The sequence below is a fragment of the Hyla sarda genome, chromosome 8 (genome assembly GCF_029499605.1).
Source record: "Hyla sarda isolate aHylSar1 chromosome 8, aHylSar1.hap1, whole genome shotgun sequence".
Taxonomy (NCBI): domain Eukaryota; kingdom Metazoa; phylum Chordata; class Amphibia; order Anura; family Hylidae; genus Hyla; species Hyla sarda.
In genome coordinates this window covers 84,823,273-84,846,590 of record NC_079196.1, presented here as the reverse complement: position 1 = coordinate 84,846,590, position 23,318 = coordinate 84,823,273, and the positions used below count along the sequence as shown (strand labels likewise).

Below are 23,318 nucleotides of genomic sequence, written 5' to 3'. Positions count from 1 at the left end.
GAGCAACTGAATGTATTATCGTTGATCTAATTACACGTGTAAGGAATAAAGATCTGTGTAGAAAATGACATACAGTTATTAACCTTTTAATGTTTGAGCCAGTTTTGGTTTTAAAGCGTACCTGTCACAGTGCAAAAAAAAAAAAAAAGTTATGTTACTCAGTACCTAATCCTGATCATGTACATATCATTTTTATGTGTCTAGGACCTATATATCCCTTACAAATAGCCTTTATATGTTGCTCACCTGCTTTTTGTTCTTCCTTCTGGAGGGGGTGTGTCCTTCTCTTCCTCACTGTGATGACTCATCTGCTCCGAGTCTGCGAGCAGCCTGGCAGTCTGCAAATCACTGCACAGTAGTTTCTATGCATACATTTTCTATCTGTTCCTAGTAAAGCTGGATGCTAATCAACATAGCTTTCACTATGTATGTCATTCAGCTTTCACAGACACCTGAATGTCTGGTTAGTTTCTTTTTTATTCAGGAGTCAGAGAAAGCTTTGGCTGTTCAAGTATACTGGTAGTTGTAGTTTTGCAAGAGCTGGAGCTGTTGCGTTTGTAAAGCACTGTGTTAGAGCAGTGTTGCCTTTAGCTGTTGGAAAACTACAACTCCCAGCATGCCCACACATCCTTTGTCTGTAGTTGTGCAAGAGCTGGAGGCACAAAGCTGAAGAATAAACAGCTCTAAAACAGAGTTTTACAAAGATTTTACCACCAGCTGTTGTATAACTACAACTTCCATCATGGGCGTTGTAGTTTAGGAACAGCTATAGGCTGTAGTGGGGCAAGGGTGATCTCCTATACTGGATACCAACATGCTTTACTGCCGATATCCAGTATGCTGCAAAATACAGGGTAGTCTGTCTGCATAAAGACAGATGACCCCTAGTGGTGGCTATTTTCATTTTTTTTTTTTTTTTTTGTAAAATTTAAATTTTTTAAAAATAAATGTATATTTAAAAATAATCTTATCAGTAGTACTACAAAATATAAAAAGTTTTTCATAATGACAGTTCCTCTTTAAGTGAGGTGAGTTTTTTTTTTTACAATTATTTATGTTTAATTTGTATGATTTGAGTTTCAGGGTACCAAATATTTATAATTTTATTTTATTAGTCAATCAATGTTTTTATTATTATTTTTGTCAATATGTCCATAGATTATTGATTGTACATATACAGTATAGGCCTTTAAGGTATGTCCTAACAGGGACTCATACCGGACAGCTTAGTGTACCTTTTTTAGGCAACAGGCTGACATTATCAAGGTATGTTCAAATGGCGTATTTTCCACAATTCCGCAGAAATTCCATTCAGAAAAGCTTGGGTTAACATACCCTGTTACTGTCAGCCTGTTACCTAAAAAAAAAGGTACACAAAGCTATTCAGTGTAAGTCCAGGACATACCTTAACAATGGCCTATACTGTATATTGAGATTGAATTGCAAAATAATTTTAACATAATCTTGTGCTTTATTTAAACACAAAATTCTGCTGAAATTCAAGCCCCATTGATTTTGATGTGATTCTGCCCAGTCTTATAGTCTTATACTTTGAGGGAATGCAGAAAGTAGTGTGTGACCCACGGTGTATGGCAGGACCACGGGGTGTAGCGGTGTAGGTGGTGGGGCAAGATGATATTAACTCCTGGGGCAAGATGTTGTTAACCCCTAGTGTTTGTGACCCCACGATGTGGTTGTTTCGTGTATGGCAGATAGCCGACTTCCACATGGGTGACCGGGACACAGGGAACCTCTCAGGCTTGCTTGGACTTGTAGTGGTAATAATGATGATGCAGGCCACTGTGCTACTGTTATGACTTTGGTAGGGACAGTAGAGACTTGAATTGCAAACATGGATGAGACTTACAGATTAGATGTGGCTAAAGACTTGTAGGCTTTGGCCTAGCTGTACTGGACGGAACATGTACACGACTGGTGTTTGCTTACTGTCCAGGAACTAAAAAGCAGAAACCAAGAGCTAGTGTGGAGACTACAGCCCTTTATATATCAGGCGGCTGGACTAAAGCCCATTGGTAGCTGGTTGCCTGAGGTTACCTGTGCCTCTGGAACTCTGGGTATCAGGTGATCACCTATCACATGACCTTAGGAAGGTCCTATACAGTTTAAACATCCGAATAACCTTTGCACATAGCTTATATTCACTGTACAATACCTGAAATAAACATACAGAATTAATGTACAATAGAAATCATAATAATGACCTAGGGGGATCCTGCAGGAGAGCCCTGTGGACTTGACGGACTCTACCTGAGGGGACTCTAGGAAACTGTACAGAACCATGTTCTGTACTGGGACACGACAAACCCCCTTACTTAATATAAGGCGCCCTCGACGTCTGTCCCCTTAGGGAGAGGAGCGAAATGGCCACTGGGCCATATGCAGTCCTGAAGCATTACATACAACGTCCAATTCCAGGCTGACTAAACTAAACTAATGAACTGGTGATAAGAGTCTCTGTATATAATGTCCATACATGCTCTGCAAATCTGATGAACAGTATAACTCTAGGACTTGCTTAAAAAAAGGATTTATTATCTTATGAATATACCTATGACTATAATGACATGACTTATACTTGTGACATTACTTTTTTTTTTTTAGTAGGTATGACTAGGGACTATGCACAATTAGTGACTATGCATATAACAGACATAGCTGACTATACATTTCTGACAGACTAAAACACTTTATGACACTGGACTATATCTGACATTCTATTATGACTATGACATCACACCTTATGAGTACTGCGACATTTGATTAGTACTATGATATATCTGACTATGACTGACACTTGACTGACTATTAGCCTATTAGACTTGGTATGCATGGTGACGGCAATGCTTATACATACACTTTGACATTATACCACTGTTTATTTTTGCTATTAGACACTGGTTGTGGATTGGGTTGCCAGAGGCTTTCTGACCAATGCCTTGGCTACTAGGGTCTATCGGCATTACACACTTACCCCTAGAACACTTTACTCAGGATAACGTTTTACATTCTGTTACCTTACTTTTGTACGTGCATTTGGTTAGTTACAGGAATACCCTGTACCCTGGGCACATTAAGACAGGAAGAAATAACATTAGTTATATGACATTTTAGTGACTAACAGTGGTGTGGACTGATATAAGAATGCTACAGTCCCTAAAGTAAATGTATATTTGCCTGAAGTTTGTGACTGATGTACATTGCGTGAATGTGTCTGAAAAAACAAAGCAGAGCTTCTCATGGTCTCATGGTAGTCTAGATAGTGCAATGATGCCCATCCATATAGATAAGGAATAGGGGCAATCTTGCTCACCTTTTGTGGTTGTGTGCCAGACACAACCACCAGTAACAGCATTAGAATGTCGGTGCAGCCACCCGGGTTTCGGCAGTCAGGGGTCCTCAGCCGAATGTAGAGATATCAAAATGGAGTAAGAAAATAAAATCCCACGGGTTCTCGGCGCAACCATCTCATGAAATCACAATTAGTGACATGTAGAAGAAAAGTACTTTTATTAGATAGCCAATACATACTAACGCATTTCAAGGCCTTTGCTAGCCTCTTTCTCAATGTTAAAAATGGCATATACAAGCAGTGCAGACAGTGTGTTTATAAAGCCATAAGGGCGCTAAAAGATAATTAATTGGCACTGGTCTGACGTCAGTGCTTCTGTCAGAGACGCAGAGCAATGACGTGCAATGTAAACAGTGTCCATAGTATTCTGCTCATTGGTTGGATGTTATACCAATAAATAAATGTACATCAATGTGTATGGGCTTGAGTTTATGTCTTCTGCCTCGACGGCGCTTAGCGCCGTGCAGGGGAAGGTGAATTTGTACCAAGATTTCTTTCCGTGCCCTGCATGGACTAAGCACTCCTCAGACGCTGTCAGTGGAGGTTACGGCAGGCTGTGGGGAAGATATGTTACTAGGGACGCTGTGCGCGCAGTGAAAATAAATGATTATTCGTGGACATGCGAGTGTTTCCTTGCAAGAAGCACAACAATTCGCTTGCAGGAAGATGTTAGTAAGGGTACTGTAACACGCGGTGAAAGTAAATCACTTAACTTGGGGATGTAATGATAATGGGAATTTACTGTATATATATATATATATATATATATATATATATATATGATTGAACTGTATGGAGATGTGGCCATAGTGGTTGGATTAATGCTCAATGCAGTAAGGGCAATATTAAAATTGATACTAAATATATGTTGGACCATAATAATTAAATATACAAGGTGTATATTTAATCATTATCGTCCAACACATATTTATACATATATATATATATATATATATATATATATATACACACTAAATTCAAGGAAAAAGGTCAGTGCTTTCTAATCAGGGTGCCTCCAGCTGTTCCACCCATTGAAGCAGACAGGTTCCCTGTCATCACCTGACTAGTGATGTCAGGTCTCGGACGCACTGCATCCTGGGAAATACCCGAGACAGGAGTAATTTCGTATGCTGTTAAAAATGCAAGACCAGCCGTCACAGACCGGTACAGACACTATATTATGAACTACACTAACTTTGCAGCCCCTGTAGCATAATCAAATAGAAAATAAAAATTCCTGGAATACCCCTTTAAAGCCTTGATTTTTGTAAAAAAAAAACACAAAAAAAAACGCTGTCTCAAAATACTGTACAGTCACCAAACTCTTTCATCAGTTGTGCATAATTTATTAAGAGTTTGAAACTTCTTACTTATGCTGTTTGAATGTGGATGATTTTGGGGTTCATGAAAGAGTATGACTAAAATAATAATGATAAAAAAGTTTTTATCATTTTTTTATCATTTTTTTCAGATTTCCATAAAAAGTGCTATCAAAACAAAAAGGGTAATAATAAAAACTAAAGATTTCAGCTCAAAAAACAAGCCTTAACCCTTTAAAAATCATAACCCTTTCAATTTTGCACCTAACAATCCATTTAATGGCTTATTTTTTGCGCCACCAATTCTACTTTGTAATGACATCAGTCATTTTACCCAAAAATCTATGGCGAAACAAAAAAATAATAATTGTGCGACAAAATTGAAGAAAAAAAATATCATTTTGTAACTTTTGGGGCCTTCCGTTTCTACGCAGTACATTTGTCGGTAAAAATGACGCCTTCTTTTTATTCTGTAGGTCCATACAATTAAAATGATTCCCTAGTTATATACAGTGGGAATCAAAAGTTTGGGCACCCCAGGTAAAAATGTATATTAATGTGCATAAAGAAGCCAAGGAAAGATGGAAAAATCTCCAAAAGGCATCAAATTACAGGTTAGACATTCTTATAGTATGGCTACAAAAGTTAGATTTTATTTCCATCATTTACACTTTCAAAATAACAGAAAACAAAAAATGGCATTTGGGCACCCTGCAGAATTAACATCTTGTATTGCCCCCTTTGGCAAGTATCACAGCTTGTAAATGCTTTTTGTAGCCAGCCAAGAGTCTTTCAATTCTTGTTTGAGGTATCTTTGCCCATTCTTCCTTACAAAAGTCTACCAGTTCTTTGAGATTTCTGGGCTGTCTGTCACGCACTGCCCTTTTAAGGTCTATCCATAGATTTTCAATTATGTTGAAGTCAGGAGATTGTGAAGGCCATGGCAGAACCTTCAGTTTACACCTCTTGATGTAATCCCCCGTGGATTTTGAGGTGTGTTTGGGATCATTATCCATTTGTAGAAGCAATCCTCTCTTTAACTTCAGCTTTTTCAAAGATGGCATCAAGTTAGCATCCAAAATTTGCTGAAATTTTATTGAATCCATTTTTCCTTCTACTCGTGAGATGTTCCCTGTGCCACTGGCTGCAATACAACCCCAAAGCATGATTGATCCACCCCCATGCTTAACAGTTGGACAGAGGTTCTTTTCATTAAATTCCGTTCCCCTTCTTCTCCAAACGTACCTTTGCTCATTCCGGCCAAAACGTTCAATTTTAACCTCATCGGTCCACAGAACTTGTTTCCAAAATGCATCAAGCTTGTCTAAATGTTCATTTGCAAAGTTCAAACACTGATTTTTGTAGTGAGGATGTAGAAGAGGTTTTCTTCTGATGACTCTTCCATGAACACCATATTTGTACAAGTATCTCTTTATAGTGGAATAGTGTACCACAACTCCAGTGTCTGCCAGATCTTTCTGGAGGGATTGTGCAGTCAAACGTGGGTTTTGAATTGTTTTTCTCACAATCCTGCGAGCTGTTCTGTCTGATATTTTTCTTGGTTTAGCTTGATTTAACTTCCACTGTTCCTGATGACTGCCATTTCTTAATTACATTCCGAACAGAGGATATTGACATCTGAAAACGTTTTGTCTTCTTATAGCCCTCTCCAGCTTTGTGAGCGTCAACTATTGTCAGTTTCAGATTTCTAGACAACTGCTTAGAAGAACCCATGGTGCTGATTGTTGGGGCAAGGTCAGATGAGTCTGGGCATTTAAAACGTTTGAGATTGACATCACCTGGTCTTCCTAGATGATGATTGAGAACAATCCATGACACTGGCAGGTCTCAGCTTTGCAAAGGGGTCAGTGCATGCTATAAATTCTGCAGGGTGCCCAAACTTTTGCAGATGCCATTTTTTTGTTTTCTTTTATTTTGAAAGTGTAAATGATGGAAATAAAATATAACTTTTGTTGTCATACTATAAGAATGTCTAATCTGTAATCTGATGACTTTTGGAGATTTTTCCATCTTTCCTTGGCTTCTTTATACACATTAATACAAATTATTCCCTGGGGTGCCAAAACTTTTGATCCCCACTCTAGCTTTGATTTTGTCTTAATTCTGGAAAAAATCATAACTACATATTTTTATAGTTCGGACATACCGCTTATGTTTATTTTTATTATGGTTACATATTTTTATATGGAATTTGGGAAAAGGGGGGTGATTTAAACTTTTAATAAGGAAAGGGTTAATGGGTGTTTTTTTAAACTATTTATTCACCCTTTTTTTTTACACTGTAGGGGACTTTTAGGAGGAATCATTAGATTCCTCATGCAGATCAATGTGGTTTCATAGAACCACATTGATCTGTGTGCTCTGTGCTCTATTGATAAAGCCTGGTCCTGCCTGCTTTATCATTCACAGCGCAGCGGCCAGCACAGGACATGAGGTAAGCCCTCTGGATATCTCAGCAGTGGATGCTCCCTCCCCCCCCCCGCGCACGATCATGCTGCGGGGGGCGATCCACCCTACTGGAACACTTTAAATGTCCCTTTAGACGGTGCAAGTCAACTTTGACAGCAACGATCTAAAGGGTTAATAGCCGGCCGCGGCATTCGCCGCATGTCGGCTATTAATGCCGGCCCCTAGCTACAGGAATCAGCTGGGGGCCGGCCGGTATGGTACGGGTTCGAGTTGGGAGCCCGCGTCATACATTGATTGCCGTCTCAGTCCTTAGACGACAACTGGTTAAAGGTTGTTTTTTTCAAATCAGCTTGTGCCAGAAAGTTAAACAGATTTGTAAATTACTTCTATTAAAATATCTTAAAGTGTCATGGGTTTTAACCCCCATAAACCAGCCCCAGTTGTTAGAAATAAGAGTTAAATCATAAATGTTGCTGCTTCCTTTTAATGATGCTAGAAAATGCTTTTAACGATACTAAGTCGGATAGGTGTGGCTATGCCCGCAGCCGCCACGCCTATCCCCTGTATGTCAGTGCTGGAGAGCTAGTGCTTGCTGTAAGTGCTGGCTGCCCGCATCACCGGAGTGCATAGATGAACGGGCACCGTTTATTCTTCTACAGTGCAGTACAGTAATAAGGGCTCTCAGTGCTGGGACCTGTGGACAAATCACACAGCATCCTCAGCACTGACATACAGGGGATAGGCGTGGCGGCTGTGGGCATAGCCACGCCTATCCGACTGTTACTGACTATCGTTAAAAGCATTTTTAGCATCATTAAAGCTGCTAGAAAGCAGCAAAAGGTATGATGTAACTGTTCTTTCTAACAACTTTGTCAAGCTGGGGCTGGTTTATGGGGATTAAAACTCATGACAGTTGCGCTTTAACCCTTCCAGTACTTAACAGCTGCTCTATGCTTCAGAGGAGTAGTTCTTTTCAGTCTGAATACAGTGCTCTCTGCTGACACCTCTGTCCTTGTCAGGAACTGTCCAGATTAGGAGCAAATCCCCATAGCAAACCTCTCCTGCTCTGGACAGTTCCTGACATGGACAGAGGTGTCAGCAGAGAGCACGGTGGTCAGACTGAAAATAACTATACAATTTCCTCTTTAGTATACAGCAGCTGATAAGTACTGGAAGTAGAAGTAATTTACAAGTCTGTTTAACTTTCTGGCACCAATTTATTTGAAAAAAGTTGTTTTTCACCAGAGTACCCCTTTAAATGAGTTGTATAAAACTAGAAGAAAGACGCACTCTTGACTATCGTCTGTGCCCTATTTTCTTGAATTAGAATGAGCTGCAGTACATCTAAAGCAGTTTAATAATATACTATGTAAATGTATATTCCCATAATACAAGGCATATTTCAAATCTAATTTTATTATCCACTGTAATAAAATGCACATACAAACATACGAAAAATGTACAGTTAATAGTGGTTCAAAAACATGATGAGGCTTATAATCTCCAGTCAGATTCTATTCCTATTATTATACTTGAAAATTGGAATCAAATATTTTCTCAATAGGCAAATGGAGGAAAGAGACTGTTTCATTTAAGACACTCTTCTGTAGTTCTGTCACATCTTCCATTCTGTGAATATGCCAGTCAATTCTATTGAACCATGGTGCCTATAGGGATTGGACTGTCAAAGCTTAAACCTTCACTGCAAATAAGTAGCATACAGAGAGCTATAATGTGCAGTGGATAGAAAAAGTCTACACACCCTTGTAAAATGACAGGTTCTTGTGATCTTAAAGAATGAGACAACTATATATATATATATATATATATATATATATATATAATGTCAGAACTTTTTCCACCTTTAATGTGACTTATAACGTGAACAATTTAATTGCAAAACAAACTAAAATCATTGTGGGGGAAATGAAAAAATAACACACTACAAGCTGGTTGCATACATGTGCACACTCCAATACATTGTTGAGCATCCGCCCCGCACCACCAGTCAAAGTTTGCTCCATGCACCGGATGTCTGGGGTACTGCAGCCGAGATCACGGGGGGTCCCCAGCGGCAGGACCCCCGCGATCAAACATCTTTTCCCCTATCCCTTGGATAGGGGATAAGATGTCTAGGGGTGGAGTACCTCTTTAAAGGTCTGGTCTCTGGCTGGGCCATTCCAACATGTTAATCTTCTTCTGGATGGATGTGTGCTTTGGGTCATTGTTGTGCTGAAAGGTCAATGTCCTCTTCATCTTCAGCTTTGTAAAGGACACCTGAAGATTTTGTGTGAAAATTGCCTGGTATTTGGTACTGTTCATCATATCTTCAATCCAAACTTGGGCCCTGGTTCCAGCTGAAGTAAAACAGCCCCACTATGCTTTACTTTGGGTTTGATGTTCTTTGGGTCATGTGCAGTGTTGTGTTTGAGCCAAAACAAACCTTTTGGAATTGTGGCAAAAAAGTTCAACGTTGATTTCGTCAAACTGTAAGACATTTTCCCACATTCTTTTGGGGAACTTGATATTTGTTTTTGCAAACTTTAGCCTGGCTTGGATAATCTTCTCTGTAAGAAAAGGCTTCCATCTTGTCACACTACCCCATATAGGTGCATTCATATAAAGAATGCAGGAAATTATTGTCACATGTAGCACACAGCCAGGGCTTGCCTGAAATTCCTACATGTCCTTTAACCACTTAAGGTCTCAGGGCATACCTGTACACCCTGAGCCCGGCCTCTAACAACAGCCCGGACCCGTGGCTAATCGCTCGCCACTGATCAAGGTGCCGCATGCTATTAACCCTTTAGACGCGGCGTTCAAAGTTGATCGCCGCGTCTAAAGTGCAAAGTGGGCTGTTTTGGACCACCACGGCAAAATCGTGGCATCCCGAACAGCTGGTAGACACAAGGAGGGTCCTTACCTTCCACCTGCGTCGCCGATCGTCGAATGACTGCTCAGTACCGGAGATCCAGGCATGAGCAGTCAAGCGGCAGAATCATCGATCAATGTTATCCTATGAGATACCTTTGATCAATGTAAAAGATCAGTTAGTGCAGTGTTATAGCCACTAGAGGGGGCTATAACACTGAAAAAAAAAAAGTTTAAAAAAAAGTTACTATAGATCCTTTAACCCCTTTCCTAATAAAAATTTGAATCACCCCCCTTTTCCCATTTAAAAAAACCCAGTGTAAATAAAAATAAACATATGTGGTATTGCTGCGTGCGGAATGTCCGAATCATAAAAATATATCATTAATTAAACAGCACGGTCAATGGCTTACACGCAAAAAAAAATCCAAAGTCCAAAATAGCGTATATTTGATCACTTTTTATATCATGAAAAAATTTATAAAAAGCAATCAAAAAGTCACATCAATACAAAAATGGTACCGCTAAAAACTTCAGATCACGGCACAAAAAAATGAGCCCTCATACGGGTAAGAAGATGACAATTTTAAATGTATAAATTTTCCTGCATGTAGTTATAATTTTTTCCAGAAGTACGACAAAATTTTACCTATATAAGTAGGGGATAATTTGAATCATATGGACCTACAGAATAAAGAGAAGGTATAATTTTTACCAAAAAATTTACTGTGTAGAAACGGAAGCCCCAAAAGTTACAAAATGGTGTTTTTTCTTCAATTTTGCCACAATTATTTTTTTCTCTGTGTCGCAACAGATTTTTATGTAAAATTACTGATGTCATTACAAAGTAGAATGTGTTCTATGGTATATGTGTTACTTTGGAAATTCTTTTGTACCCATCTCCAGACTGATATCTTACAACAAAGAGATCCCTTTGATGCTTTAGAACAGGGGTCAAGTCCTGGGGAAAAAAAAAGTGTGGTAACTCACCCAAAATTTCCACTTCAAGGGGTACTAGACATCTTATACCCTATCCAAAGGATAGGGGATAAGATGTCTGATCCCTGGGATCCTGACGCTATGAACCCCCACGTTCTCCATGCTGCACCTGGCATTCGTTTAGAGCATTGGGTGCAGTGCCAGAGGCTCATGATGTCACGGTCATGGCCCCTGAATGGAAGTCTATGAGAGGGGTCGTGACGGCCGTCATGCCCCCTCCCATAGACTTGCATTGAGATGGCATTACTGTGACATCACGAGCCTCTGCCCCGCATCACCAGTCATTCGGCACAGAGCAAAGCTCGCTCCATGCACCGGATGTCTGGGGTATCACAGCCGTGGTTAGGGGATAAGATGTCTAGGGGCAGAGTGCCCCTTTAAGGGCTGGTCCTGCAGGACTCCTGCTAATAGGAACTGCGTTCCTGCTGTGGAAAAAGTGCAGGAACTCCGTTCCCATGAGTTCCTGCAGGACTTGAGCCCTGCTTTAGAAGCTATCTGTGGACCGTGGCTTTTTGCATAGAGATGCAGCTCAGAAAATGTCAGCAAAATCCTACTAGAACAGCTGAACTTTATTAGTAATTATTCAGAGTCAGTTGACATGATGGCAGATGTGTAATGACTTCTTTAGAACATGCTTTTGAATGTGATTGGTTAATTCTGAACACAGCCACACCCCCACTTATAAGAGGGTGTGCACACTTATGCAATCAGGATATAGTGTGTTATGTATTTTTTCTTGCCCCCCTCAAAGATTTCAGTTTGTTTTTCAATTAACTTGTTCACGTTATGGGTCCAATTAATGGTAGAAAAAGTTCTCACACAATTTATCTTTGTCTCATTCTTTAACATCACAAGAACCTGGCATTTTAAAAGGGTGTGTAGGCTTTTTATACAGTATTTACTGTAGTTGTGAAATTATTCATGTTTCTACTGGAAGCAGCTTAATATTGATAACTTGGTGATAACTTTTGCTATTGGAAAGCATATTGCCACTAAAGAGGTTAAAGGGGTAATCCGCTGCTCAGTGTTTGGAACAAACTGTTCCGAACACTGGAGCCGGCGCCGGGAGCTCGTGAAGTCATAGCCCCACCCCATCATGACGTCACTTCCCTCCCCCTCAATGCAAGTCTATGGGAGGGGGCATGACAGCCATCACGCCCCCTCCCATAGACTTGCATTGAGGGGGCAGGGTGTGACATCAGCGTTCGGAACAGTTTGTTCCAAACACTGAGCAGCGGAGTACCCCTTTAAGGAGACATTATTCAGTGCTCAGTGTTTCCCAACCAGTGTGTCTCCAGCTGTTGGAAAACTACAACTCCCAGCATGTCTGGCCAGCCAAAGACTGTCCAGGCATGCTGGGAGTTGTGGTTTTGCAACAGTTGGAGGCACACTGTTTGGAAAGCATTGTTCTAGATAATTGAATTTCTATTTATCTGATCAGCAGATAACCTGAAATCTCAAAGGTTAGGTTCCCTCCTTACTTATTGCACGGATTTAAACAATTAAAGAGGTTATCCAGGAAAAAACTTTTTTTTATATATCAACTGGCTCCAGAAAGTTAAACAGATTTGTAAATTACTTCTATTAATTTTTTTTAATCCTTTCAGTACTTATGAGCTTCTGAAGTTGAGTTGTTCTTTTCTGTCTAAGTCCTCTCTGATGACACGTGTCTCGGGAACTGCCTAGTTTAGAAGAAAATCCCTATGGCAAACCTCTTCTAAACTGGGTGGTTCCCGAGACACGTGTCATCAGAGTGCACTTAGACAGAAAAGAACAACTCAACCTCAGAAGCTCATAAGTACTAAAAGAATTAAGTTTTTTTTAATAGAAGTAATTTACAAATCTGTTTAACTTTCTGGAGCCAGTTGATATATATATAAAAAAAGTTTTTTCCTGGATAACCCCTTCAATACATCAAAAATACTATTAAAGTTACTCTATCATTAAAACAAAACTTTTGACATGTCACATAGACGTGTCAAAACTTTTTGATTGTTTGGGGTCTCTGCACTGATCACTTGCCACCTTACAAGTATGAGGATATCAGATTTCTCTGTTTGACTATGAATATTGTGCCTCATAGGACAGTCTTATGTTTTAGGTAAGATTAGTTACTGTATTGAATTCAGATGAATTGGACCATATGACCCAGTTTTAATTCATTTTTTTTTTCCTCCATTTCCAGGGCCTAACTGCTTTGCAGGCACCACTATCATCCCAGCAGGGATCGAAGTCAAAGTGGATGATTGTAACATTTGTCACTGCCACAACGGGGACTGGTGGAAACCAGCACAGTGTTCAAAACGAGAGTGCCATGGGAAGCAAACCCTATAGACATGCTGTGCCTATACCAGACATATAAGGGGCTGCCTCTACGTCCAAGCCTGTTGACTAATGAAAAACGGATACTCCTTATGTAAAGGTGTTACATTGTGCTGGACCCAACTGAACTGTGTACACGCAACAAAACTTCACATACTGAGCTCCGCATCACATATTGTCCTACTCTAGGGGGGTGGCTTCAATTTTTTGACAAGGTTTAACCAAACAGAACGCTGAGACTTTCTAGTGTGACACTGAGGAAACGTTGGTTCCATTTCGTCGATTCCAAACCAGACCGCCTGACAATCTTTTCTTTCTTTCTAGTCTCTGTTACTTCCAGCCATATTTTGTTACCATTGAATTCTTTTATGAAAAAATATACAAAAATAGACCAGTGTTTAGCTACAGTAAAATCTAATTTAAAAACAATACATTCAGTGCCAAACTTAAATGAAAATGCAAAACAAAGTATAGTATGGTACCCAAGAAACAATTGATGCTTAGTCTGTCCAGTCTACGAGAGTATTGTAGACCATTTGGGGTAGTGATGAGATCACATAACACACCTCAACATTTATGGCAGTAAAGTAGGGGTATTTTTTAATAAATAAACCATTACCTCATTATTTATTGCATTTGTATTACACAGGGGTAGTACGCCAGTTGGGCTTTACTGCACTTTAGCATATCATAAATATATTGCATAAAATATGTTCCCTGGGTATTTCCAAAACAACCCAGTTCTTTTGTAACACACAAAGCCTAAACTAATATAATATAAACAGATATATATTTCGTAAAGTAAAGTAAGTACTAATAGCAATCACAAATATTGATGTGTTTAGTACTGTTTATATTTCACCTCGAGCACAAGGTATGCATTATTATCTAGATAAACACTATGTATATTTGGTTAGCTATATATTTGCCTACATCACAGGACCACATCGACAAGGCATTGACTAGTTTAAGGTGTTTAACAGGTACTGACGAATATAGTAGCAGTCAATTAAAGAATTTTTGTTTTTTGTCATAGTCTCCCAAAAGAAAACAACTATCCGGGGACTAACCTTTCCACTAAAAAATATGTCACCAGCAGTGCTGTGATCAATGCTTTGGGTCATCTACTAGCTATAATCCATCCTTTAGTGACCATACCATTGGTACGAAGAGCATTAATATATCTTTTCCAAATATCAGATCTTTTATCTGACTAGAGCATCATGGGCAAATAATGTTTTCTCCAGATCACATACTTTTTTGGTGAAAGGAGCCTAACAAATTTCCTTACATATCTTAGGTATAGTCACAAGAGCGTATCCATTCATGCCAATGGCTTGTAACTTTACGTTGTTCCCAAGGTATTTGTAGAAAAAATCTACAGCAGTAAAGTCCACTTCTAAACATTTTAAATACTTTTGAGAACAAATATAATTTCGTTTTTAAGCTGCTTTTTCCACTTTTTACAGTTTTGGCATTGAAAAAGTTGCAAGTTCCTTTTTGCCACTTTTTGATCTACTATTACTTATAGGAGATATCCAGTACTGACAAACTTATCCCCTATCCTAAGTATAGAGGATAAGTTTCAAATCGCGGCGGGTTCGACCACTGGGGCTCGGTACAGGGCCCTGGCAGCCCGCGGGAAGGGGGAGTGTTGACCACCACACGAAGTGGTGGCTGACACTCCCCCTCAATACAACTCTATGGCAAAGCCGGAGCGCTGTCTTCGGCAATCTCCGGGTCTGCCATAGCGATGTACAGTGCTGCATAGCTTCGTGCGGTGGTCAACACCCGCTATCTGGCCAGCGAGCGGGGCCAGTACAGGAGATCGCGGGGGGGCCCCAGCGGTCGGACCCCCCGCGATCTGAAACTTATCTCCTATCCTTAGGATGGGGGATAGGTTTTTCAGCACTGGACAACTCCTTTAAAGCTTTGACTACTAGGTATGCTATTTTATTTGAAAATTAGTATAAATTATGACTGTATTATTATATGATCATACTCTGATCATGCTAAATATTATCTAATTCCTAGTTATTCAGATTTCTTTAACAAATGCAGTTATCTTATAAACAATATAAAATATTATACAGATGATTCTTCCTGCGTAGTATTTACTGCTAAAATTATGACCATGGCAGTATCTAGACTCTATGGTGCCCTGGGCAAATGTGACTAATGATTCCCTACCAGACAGGGATGGCCAATTTACATTATCCATTAACATTCTGCAAACAAAGTGCTTTTGTAGTATTGGGTAAACAAATCTCATGTTGAGATGAGCTCATTTGAAATGTTTATGTTTTACAATATAAACTTTTACCCAATAGCTAATACTTCTCTATATAATAAATAGGGTCTCCTAGCAGAATATCATGGTGGCAATCTGCCAGCATACCAGTTATGCCCACTAACCGGTCATAACACAATAATGTAATTTTTGGACAGTAATGTATCTGCATGCAGTAGTTGGGCCATGTGATACCCCACATAATATTGTCTTTCAGGGTTTGCCAAAAAAGTGAACAGTACATAAATTTGCTCACATATTAGTGTAAGTCACATAAGAGTACCCATAAAACAATGCTGCAAATATATTAGTGCCAGTTATGTAGTATTGTCTTGTATCACAAGCCACATATTAGTGCCTGTAAAGCAGTGTCAGCTAAATGTCAGCAGTAGCAAACATAGCACCCAAACCGTGCCAAACATATGGCAGTGCCAAATAATTCTTCACCATGTAGAAGTGCCTAAAAAGTGGTCATATATTTGTGATTGTTATTTACACAGTTGATTAGAGAAAGATGTAAGAATGAAACAAAAGCTTCTGAATCCCATGACATTTAATAAAATGGAATTATGAAACTAGATGAAATTTCTTTCTGACTAATCTCAGCAACATGTATCCTATAAGTAGGCTAAAAAATAAGCCTATGAAAATTATAAAGAGCGGGATGCCATTGTATGAAGAATGTGGTCCACCACTGAGATGAATGGAATGTTTGACAATATAATAAGTTCTGTGATACACCCCAACTTACCTAAATGGGCTTATATACATATGATTTTACAACACTATCCAAGTTTTTTATTTCGTGGACAAAAGTGAACATTAGGCCCTTTAAGTCACCAGGGCCTGGGTGCCATTGCTACTTTTGCATCCTTGGACTATGAAGAAAATTGTATGACAGACAACCACGTGCAACACCGCTGTTTGTTGTATTCTGTTAAAATGTTTTATTTGGTTGTTCAATAACATTGTGATAAAAAAAAAAAAAAAAAAAAACATTTTAATCAATGTGTTTTTTCTGTCTTTGAAAATCCCTTTTTGCTAGGGAGGTTCTCAAAGATGAGCTTTATCTCTCCTACTCACCTTCTCCTATCCCTCTGCAGCTTCAGTTCTCCCGCTCCTGGTTCCTACTCACCACTAATGCTTCCTGGTGACCCACCTCAGCCAAGGATTGGCTGAGCAAGGCAGTTTCTATTGGGTTAATGCATCACAGCAACCAGGAAGAAGAAGTGATGAGCGGGGACTTGAGCATCGGAATGGTAGTGGCAGAGGATCAGAGGAGGTGAGTATCACTTCTTTTTTTGTTTTACCACCGTCAGCCATATTAAAAAAAAATTATATATATGTATATATATATATATATATATATATATATACTATTAAAACCTTATTAAATCACTTTTCAAACTTCAACTTTGAAATATATTTTCAATCTTTTAACTCATATAAAGTAAGATGCCACGAAATGTGTAAATAATGATACAAAAATAGTTTACTGTGCCATTGTTTGAAAGTCCTAAAGATGAACCATACACAGTACAGGATTAAAATCTCAGGAGTCTGTAGGCAAAGAAACATGCTCTTAAAGTATTCTTATGTAAATGGTCTCTAAAGCAGCTGTCCTACAGACATGGTCCCACAGTGAGTAGTAAAATTGTCCCTAACCATAATTTCCTATTCCCTACTTAAAGATAATTCTACGACTAAACAAATATTTTTTTCTGTTTTCACTCTAGATAATATGCTAATAGTTATCAGGAATGTGACATAAAAAATATGGATAAATGATGACTCTTTTTTACCAATAATAATGACTTTGTGTAGCCCAGTCTATTTTTGTGTAATTTATTCTATTTACGCAGTTTCATATAGATTTCACCTCTTATACTTACAGCCGTACATCATAAGCTGATATAAACTATAATCATTTATGTATCTGATGTTCTCAGTTAATGCAACTGCCTGTTATTGTGATTATTTTGAAATATTTCTGTATGTATTTTTCCATATACCTGTATGCCTTTATTTTGCTTTCGGTTATCTTCTGCTAAACCTCATAGACAGAGAACTCAACTTTTCAGTGTCAGTGGGCAGCAACAAAAGCATGCCTATGAACCCTGATGCAAAGCCACCTTGTCTATACAGAGATGTTCCATATGAAAAATACTTGATGCATTACAAAAATATATTAAAATATTTTGTTAATTATAAAAGTGTCCAGTACAACAATAATAATTTTCTTCTGATGAATTCCTGAAAACCAATGTGAATTAGTTTTTTGTTGTTTTTTTACACTTTTACAGGTTGGTTAATAATGGCAAATGCTTTTCTTTATAGCATCACTTCTTTTTAATAACTTTTTTACCATTGACACTGGTCACACATGCTGGATTATTGCAGTCCTTGGGAGCAAGCCAGAGATATTCAGAAGTTTATAAGAAAACTGTTGAAAACTGTTTAAACATATTACTTCTTTCCTATATGATCACATAGATATACATAAGTATATACTAACATAACTGCAGGGGCAATTTTGCTTTCTGCTGTCAGGGGAGGGTGGTACAGTGGTGACAAGAATATGACTCTTGTGACCTGGGCCAGCCCCATACCTGGCGTCCGACACCCGCCGGTAATGACCGAAATCAAAGATCTCTCCAATTCCAGTCATTTAACTATTTAAATCACAAATTTTTGGCATGCTTCCCTGGTGTGTAATGATCCAATCAGGTGTAATTTCAGAATGATGATTAGTTGTCAGGGCAGTCTGAGGCCTGTACTAGTCTTCAGTGCCTGCCGCAACTTGGCTAGAACGCCAATCTAATTGATTATATAAACAATCTAATGGTTGCTTGACCCTTTAAGGACTCAGACCATTTTCACCTTAAGGACTCAAAACTATTTTTGTACTTTCGTTTTTTCCACCTTACCTTCTAAAAATCATAACACGTTCAATTATGCACCTACAGGCCCATATAAGGGCTTGTTTTTTGCGTCACCAATTGTACTTTGTAATGTCATTACTTATTTTGCAAGAGTGGGAGGTGAAGGGACTTATAGAGTAGTGTCAGGTGTTGCACATAATTATGGGCATACTGGTCCTTTAAATTTCAGCTGAAAGGCAGTGGAGGAGGCAACAGAGGACTGTGGTAAGTGACGGGCTGAGATTTGCATGCAGGCGCGTCCCGCGATGCGAATCCCAGCCCGGCCGGCAGCAGGGGAGACAATGCGCTCATGGCCGGAGCGCAATGTGTAACAGTATGTTTAAAATCTTCTGACCCCTATAACTTTTTTATTTTTCCGTGTATAGGCTATTTGAGGGTTCATTTTTTGCGCCATGGTCTGTAGTTTTTATCGGTATCATTTTTATTCTGATGGGACTTATTAATCGCTTTCTAATAATATTTTTATGGTATATGAAGTGACCAAAAATGCACAATTTGGTATCTTTTTACGTGTACGACATTGACCGTGCGGTTTAGCTAACTTTATATTTTAATAGTCCGAACATTTATGCAAGTGGTGGTATCACATATGATTATTATTTATTTTTATTATTTTATTAAAAAAATAGAAAAAGGGAGTGATTCAAACTTTTATCAGGGGGGCTTATTCACATTTATTAGCTTTTTTTTTTACACTTTTAACTTTTTTTTTTTTCAGCCCCCACAGGGGGCAATCTTTTAATTGCATACACTGATCAATGCTATGCATTGCATAACATTGATCAGTGTTCTCGGCGCTCTGCTGCTCTAGCCTGCTGAGCAGGCTTGGAGCAGTAGATTGCCAATCGGACGACCAGGAGGCAGGTGAGGACCCTCCTGTCGTCCAGTAAGCTGATCAGGAAATCACGATTCTGTTGCCATAGTCCTGATCAGCTCCGCTGAGCTGCCGGGACTAGTTTTACTTTAGACGCTACGATCAACTTTGATCGCGGCTAAAGGGTTTATGCCAGGCATTGGCCCAATCGGCGATGCCCAGCATTAACCCTTGTTCCTGGCTGCTGATAGCAGTCGGGACCCACTGGGTTTAAAGCGTTCTCCGCTTGTGAGAACACTTTAAAACCCAGTAACGGGACTCAGGACGTACAGGTATGCCCTGAGTCTTTAAGTACCAGGACATCAGGGCATACCTGTACGCCCTGCGCCCTTAAGGTGTTAAAAAGTGTTTAATAATCTAAATCTCTTAAGAGAATAGAAGAAGAGTAAAACAGTAAATATTGATTGCAGTGAATATTGCACGGCATAACACCACTTTGTATGATTCCTCTTCAAATTTTTACCCTGTTGTGCAAAAAAATTGCAACTTTTTTTGAAGTGCTCTCCACAGACAGTTTTGTAAGTCATGTCTGGGCTGGTGTAGATATGCAACAAATTGAGGGCTTGCAACTTTTTAAAGAAAAGTCACCCTTTATAAATCAGCAACCATTTCTGGGAAAAACCAAAAGTGAGTATCAAAGTTCTTTTAGTTCAAATCATTTCAGCAAAAGTTATCCGTAACAGAGAATTTTGTACAACTTTTCTACGCAAAAATCTGTTGATAAATACCCACCATCCCCCATTGTTTCTTTATTTTTTTATTTTTAGGTTGTTCATAGTTTTGAAGCTTTTTAGTTTTGTTGCCTTTCAACATTAAACGTGCGTTCAAACGGCCGTTTGCCCTTGTTCCACTTAAAAAAAAAACGGATTTAAAAAAACGGATGGAAACGGCTGATCAAACGGGTATCTGTTTTGAACAGTTTGTAACCGTTTTTTTTTTTTTTAAATGAAAAGATCAGCCACCAACAGACTCCTGCAGCCAGGACTAGTACTACTCCCATCATGGAACAGACTTGTTTCCATGGTGGGAGTAGTAGTTCCTGGCTGCAGGAGTCTGCCGGCGGCTGGGGAGGCTACATTAGTGCTTGTACTACTACCCCCATCATGGAACATTGCACCGGGTCTCACTTCTGAGACCCGATCCGATCAGAAGTTATTAAGCAGGGGAGCGGGCGGCATGATCCGCAACCCTGCGATCACCGATGTACTGTATTTTACTTTCATTTTTAAATTCTCCGCGGGGAGCTCTGAAGGGCTCTAAGCGCTTTTGATATACATTGTCCATTTTAAAAATCCCTGCAGGGAGCCCTGATTGGCTCCTCAGTATGGGCCATTCAGAGCTCCCTGCGGGGTATTTAAAAATGAAAGAATAATATAGTACATCGGTGATCGCAGGTTTGCGGACCATGCCGCCCGCTCCCCTGCTTAATAACTTCTGATCGGATCGGGTCTCAGAAGTGAAACCCGGTGCGATCAATCCTACTACCCCCATCATGAAACAGAGTCTGATCCATGATGGGGGTTGTAGTACAAACACTAATGTAGTCCCCCGCAGCCACCGGCAGACTCCCGCAGCCGGGGAATTAGTGGCATAATGGAACAGACTTGTTTCCATGATGGGAGTAGTAGTAGTCCCACAACACTGTAGGAGTCTGCTGATGTCACCTCTTCTGAGCATGCTCAGATGTAATTACTGATATTTTAAACCCGGGTGCAAACGGATGACATTAAAGGTTCATCCATTTGCCAAAGACTTCAATTTTAAAATTATTATGTCCATGTTTTCTTCCGTTTTTTTTGAGTGCAAACGGGTGCACACGGATGCAAACGGATTGTAAAAAAAATCCCATTGACATGGAAGGGATTTTTTTTTAACCTTTTTTAATCCGTTTACAATATGCAAAAACTGAGCTGAAACAGGGATAAAAAAACGGGGGCAAACGGCCGTGTGAACGCACCCTAAGTCATTTTGGCATATCCCTTAAAACTCATTAAATTTATTAAAACTCATATTCTATAACACCTCCTATGTTCCTCCACTTCTCCCCCCACAACCACAAAACACTTGTTTAACATAAGCATTATAAAGGTCCAGGCTCATCCATCTGTCTAATCACCCGAACCGGTAGAATCAAAGATCTTCATAAAGTTGTCATTAGACCCAGGGTCTACCTGGGTGGCTGTAACATGGACATAGAAATGCAACTTATTATCTTCCTTTGAAACTGGCTTATTTGTGAGAATTAACATACTGCTTGTAACACACATTTAAATCCGTCCCCACTATATCATGAATGATTCTCGTAGTTCAATGTTCCTCGTACCTTTAGTAGAATCCAATAAACAGTTATAATTGTTTCTGCCTTAGGGGATAACTTAATTGAAAAAATGAGAAACATTTCATTTACTTAATTAAAAAAAGTTGTACAATGTAATTAGTTAAAAATAATACTTCTTAATTCATATCAAATTCAGAATTCTGCTCCCTACTTGTTGTTTTTTTTTTTTTTTTTCCTTATCGGCTGTGGTGTTTTGCTCCTATAACAGTTTTTTTTTTTCAGAGACATAATAATTGGACTGTAAACAAAAAATTATGCAACCCAGCAGAAATCATAGCCTGCCTGGAATAAACAAAGCCGGTTACAGAACGGAACATTGTATTTTAGTCACACTGTCGACTGGCTCCAGGGTTTTGTAAACCAATTCTCACGGCCTTTAAAATCTTCCCATTCCCTTTCTAATTAATCACAGCGTCAGGGCTGCAGCGTTTCAGTGCCCTCCTTTCGGACATTCAGCTGTAGATCCAATTTAATTTGTTGAGCTGTATCGATTAATTGTCACTCTTTAATCTTACTGAAGGATCCGTGTTTTGCTTCCAGGAATTCTCAGGTTCTGCATATCCTTGGTTCATTAACTCCTTCAGTGCAAGCTAACATAAAACCATATGGTGTAGCAATCTGGATCACTGGAGCATTGGCACAGCTTTTCTAACAACGTCTCATATCGGAACATGGAAATGATCACAACTAAAATACTCTGGGGTACTACGGCAAAAACTTTTTTTTTCTGCAATGGATCTACTTTGTAAAGTTATATCAGTCGACGATATAGTCTAAATGCTAATTTCCTCCCACTGACCATGAGCAAAGGCATTGTAGTACCGTTCAAAATCCTTGTGTCACACTGTGAATTTTTGTGACTTGTGACGGTGAATTTCTTTTCCCCAATTTAATTACATGGAATTCAGTGGAAAAACGCTTAAATGGGCACTGTCGGATACAAAAACATTTTATATGTTGTACATCTATGCAAAACATTAACCTTTCTAATATCCTTCATCCTTCAAGAAAATGTTATTTCCTTTTTATAGAAATCATGACTTCTAAAATCATTGCTTTGTCCAAGCTGAAGCACAGGCATGGATAAAGGGGGAGATTTATCAAAACCTGTGCAGAGGAAAAATTGCCCAGTTGCCCATAGTAACCAATCAGGTCGCTTCTTTCATTTTGCAGAGGCCTTGCTAAAAATGTAAGAAGCGATCTGATTGGTTGCTGTGGGCAACTTTTCCTCTGCACAGGTTTTGATAAATCTCTCTCAAAGTCCAGTAAGTGAGGGTGAGCTAGAGGCATCCTATCAGACAGGAGAGGGCACAGAGGAGTCCTATCAGACAGGAGAGAGCACAGAGGAGTCCTATCAGACAGGAAAGATCACAGAGGAGTCCTATCAGACAGGAGAGAGCACAGAAGAGTGCTATCAGACATAAGAGAGCACAGAGGATTCCTATCAGACAGGAGAGAGCACAGAGCTGTCCTATCAGACGAGAGAGCACAGAGGAGTCCTATCAGACAATAGAGAGCACAGAGGAGTCATATCGGACAGAAGAGAGCACAGAGGACTACTAG

The 23,318-nt window shown here is 39.3% G+C and overlaps 1 protein-coding gene across 3 annotated transcripts in view; it reads left to right on the top strand.

The window, feature by feature from the left end:
- VWC2L (von Willebrand factor C domain containing 2 like) overlaps positions 1-17,848 on the top strand; it is a 242,853-nt gene extending 225,005 nt beyond the window's left edge. Inside the window, exon 3 of one of the 3 annotated variants that reach the window (XM_056536069.1) lies at positions 13,175-17,848. In XM_056536069.1, coding sequence (XP_056392044.1) covers positions 13,175-13,351 — 177 coding nt within the window. In that variant the 3' untranslated portion in view covers positions 13,352-17,848. The remainder of the gene's footprint in view (positions 1-13,174) is intronic. The other 2 variants (XM_056536068.1, XM_056536067.1) reach the window with 2 other exon arrangements.
- The last annotated feature ends 5,470 nt before the right edge of the window (positions 17,849-23,318 follow it).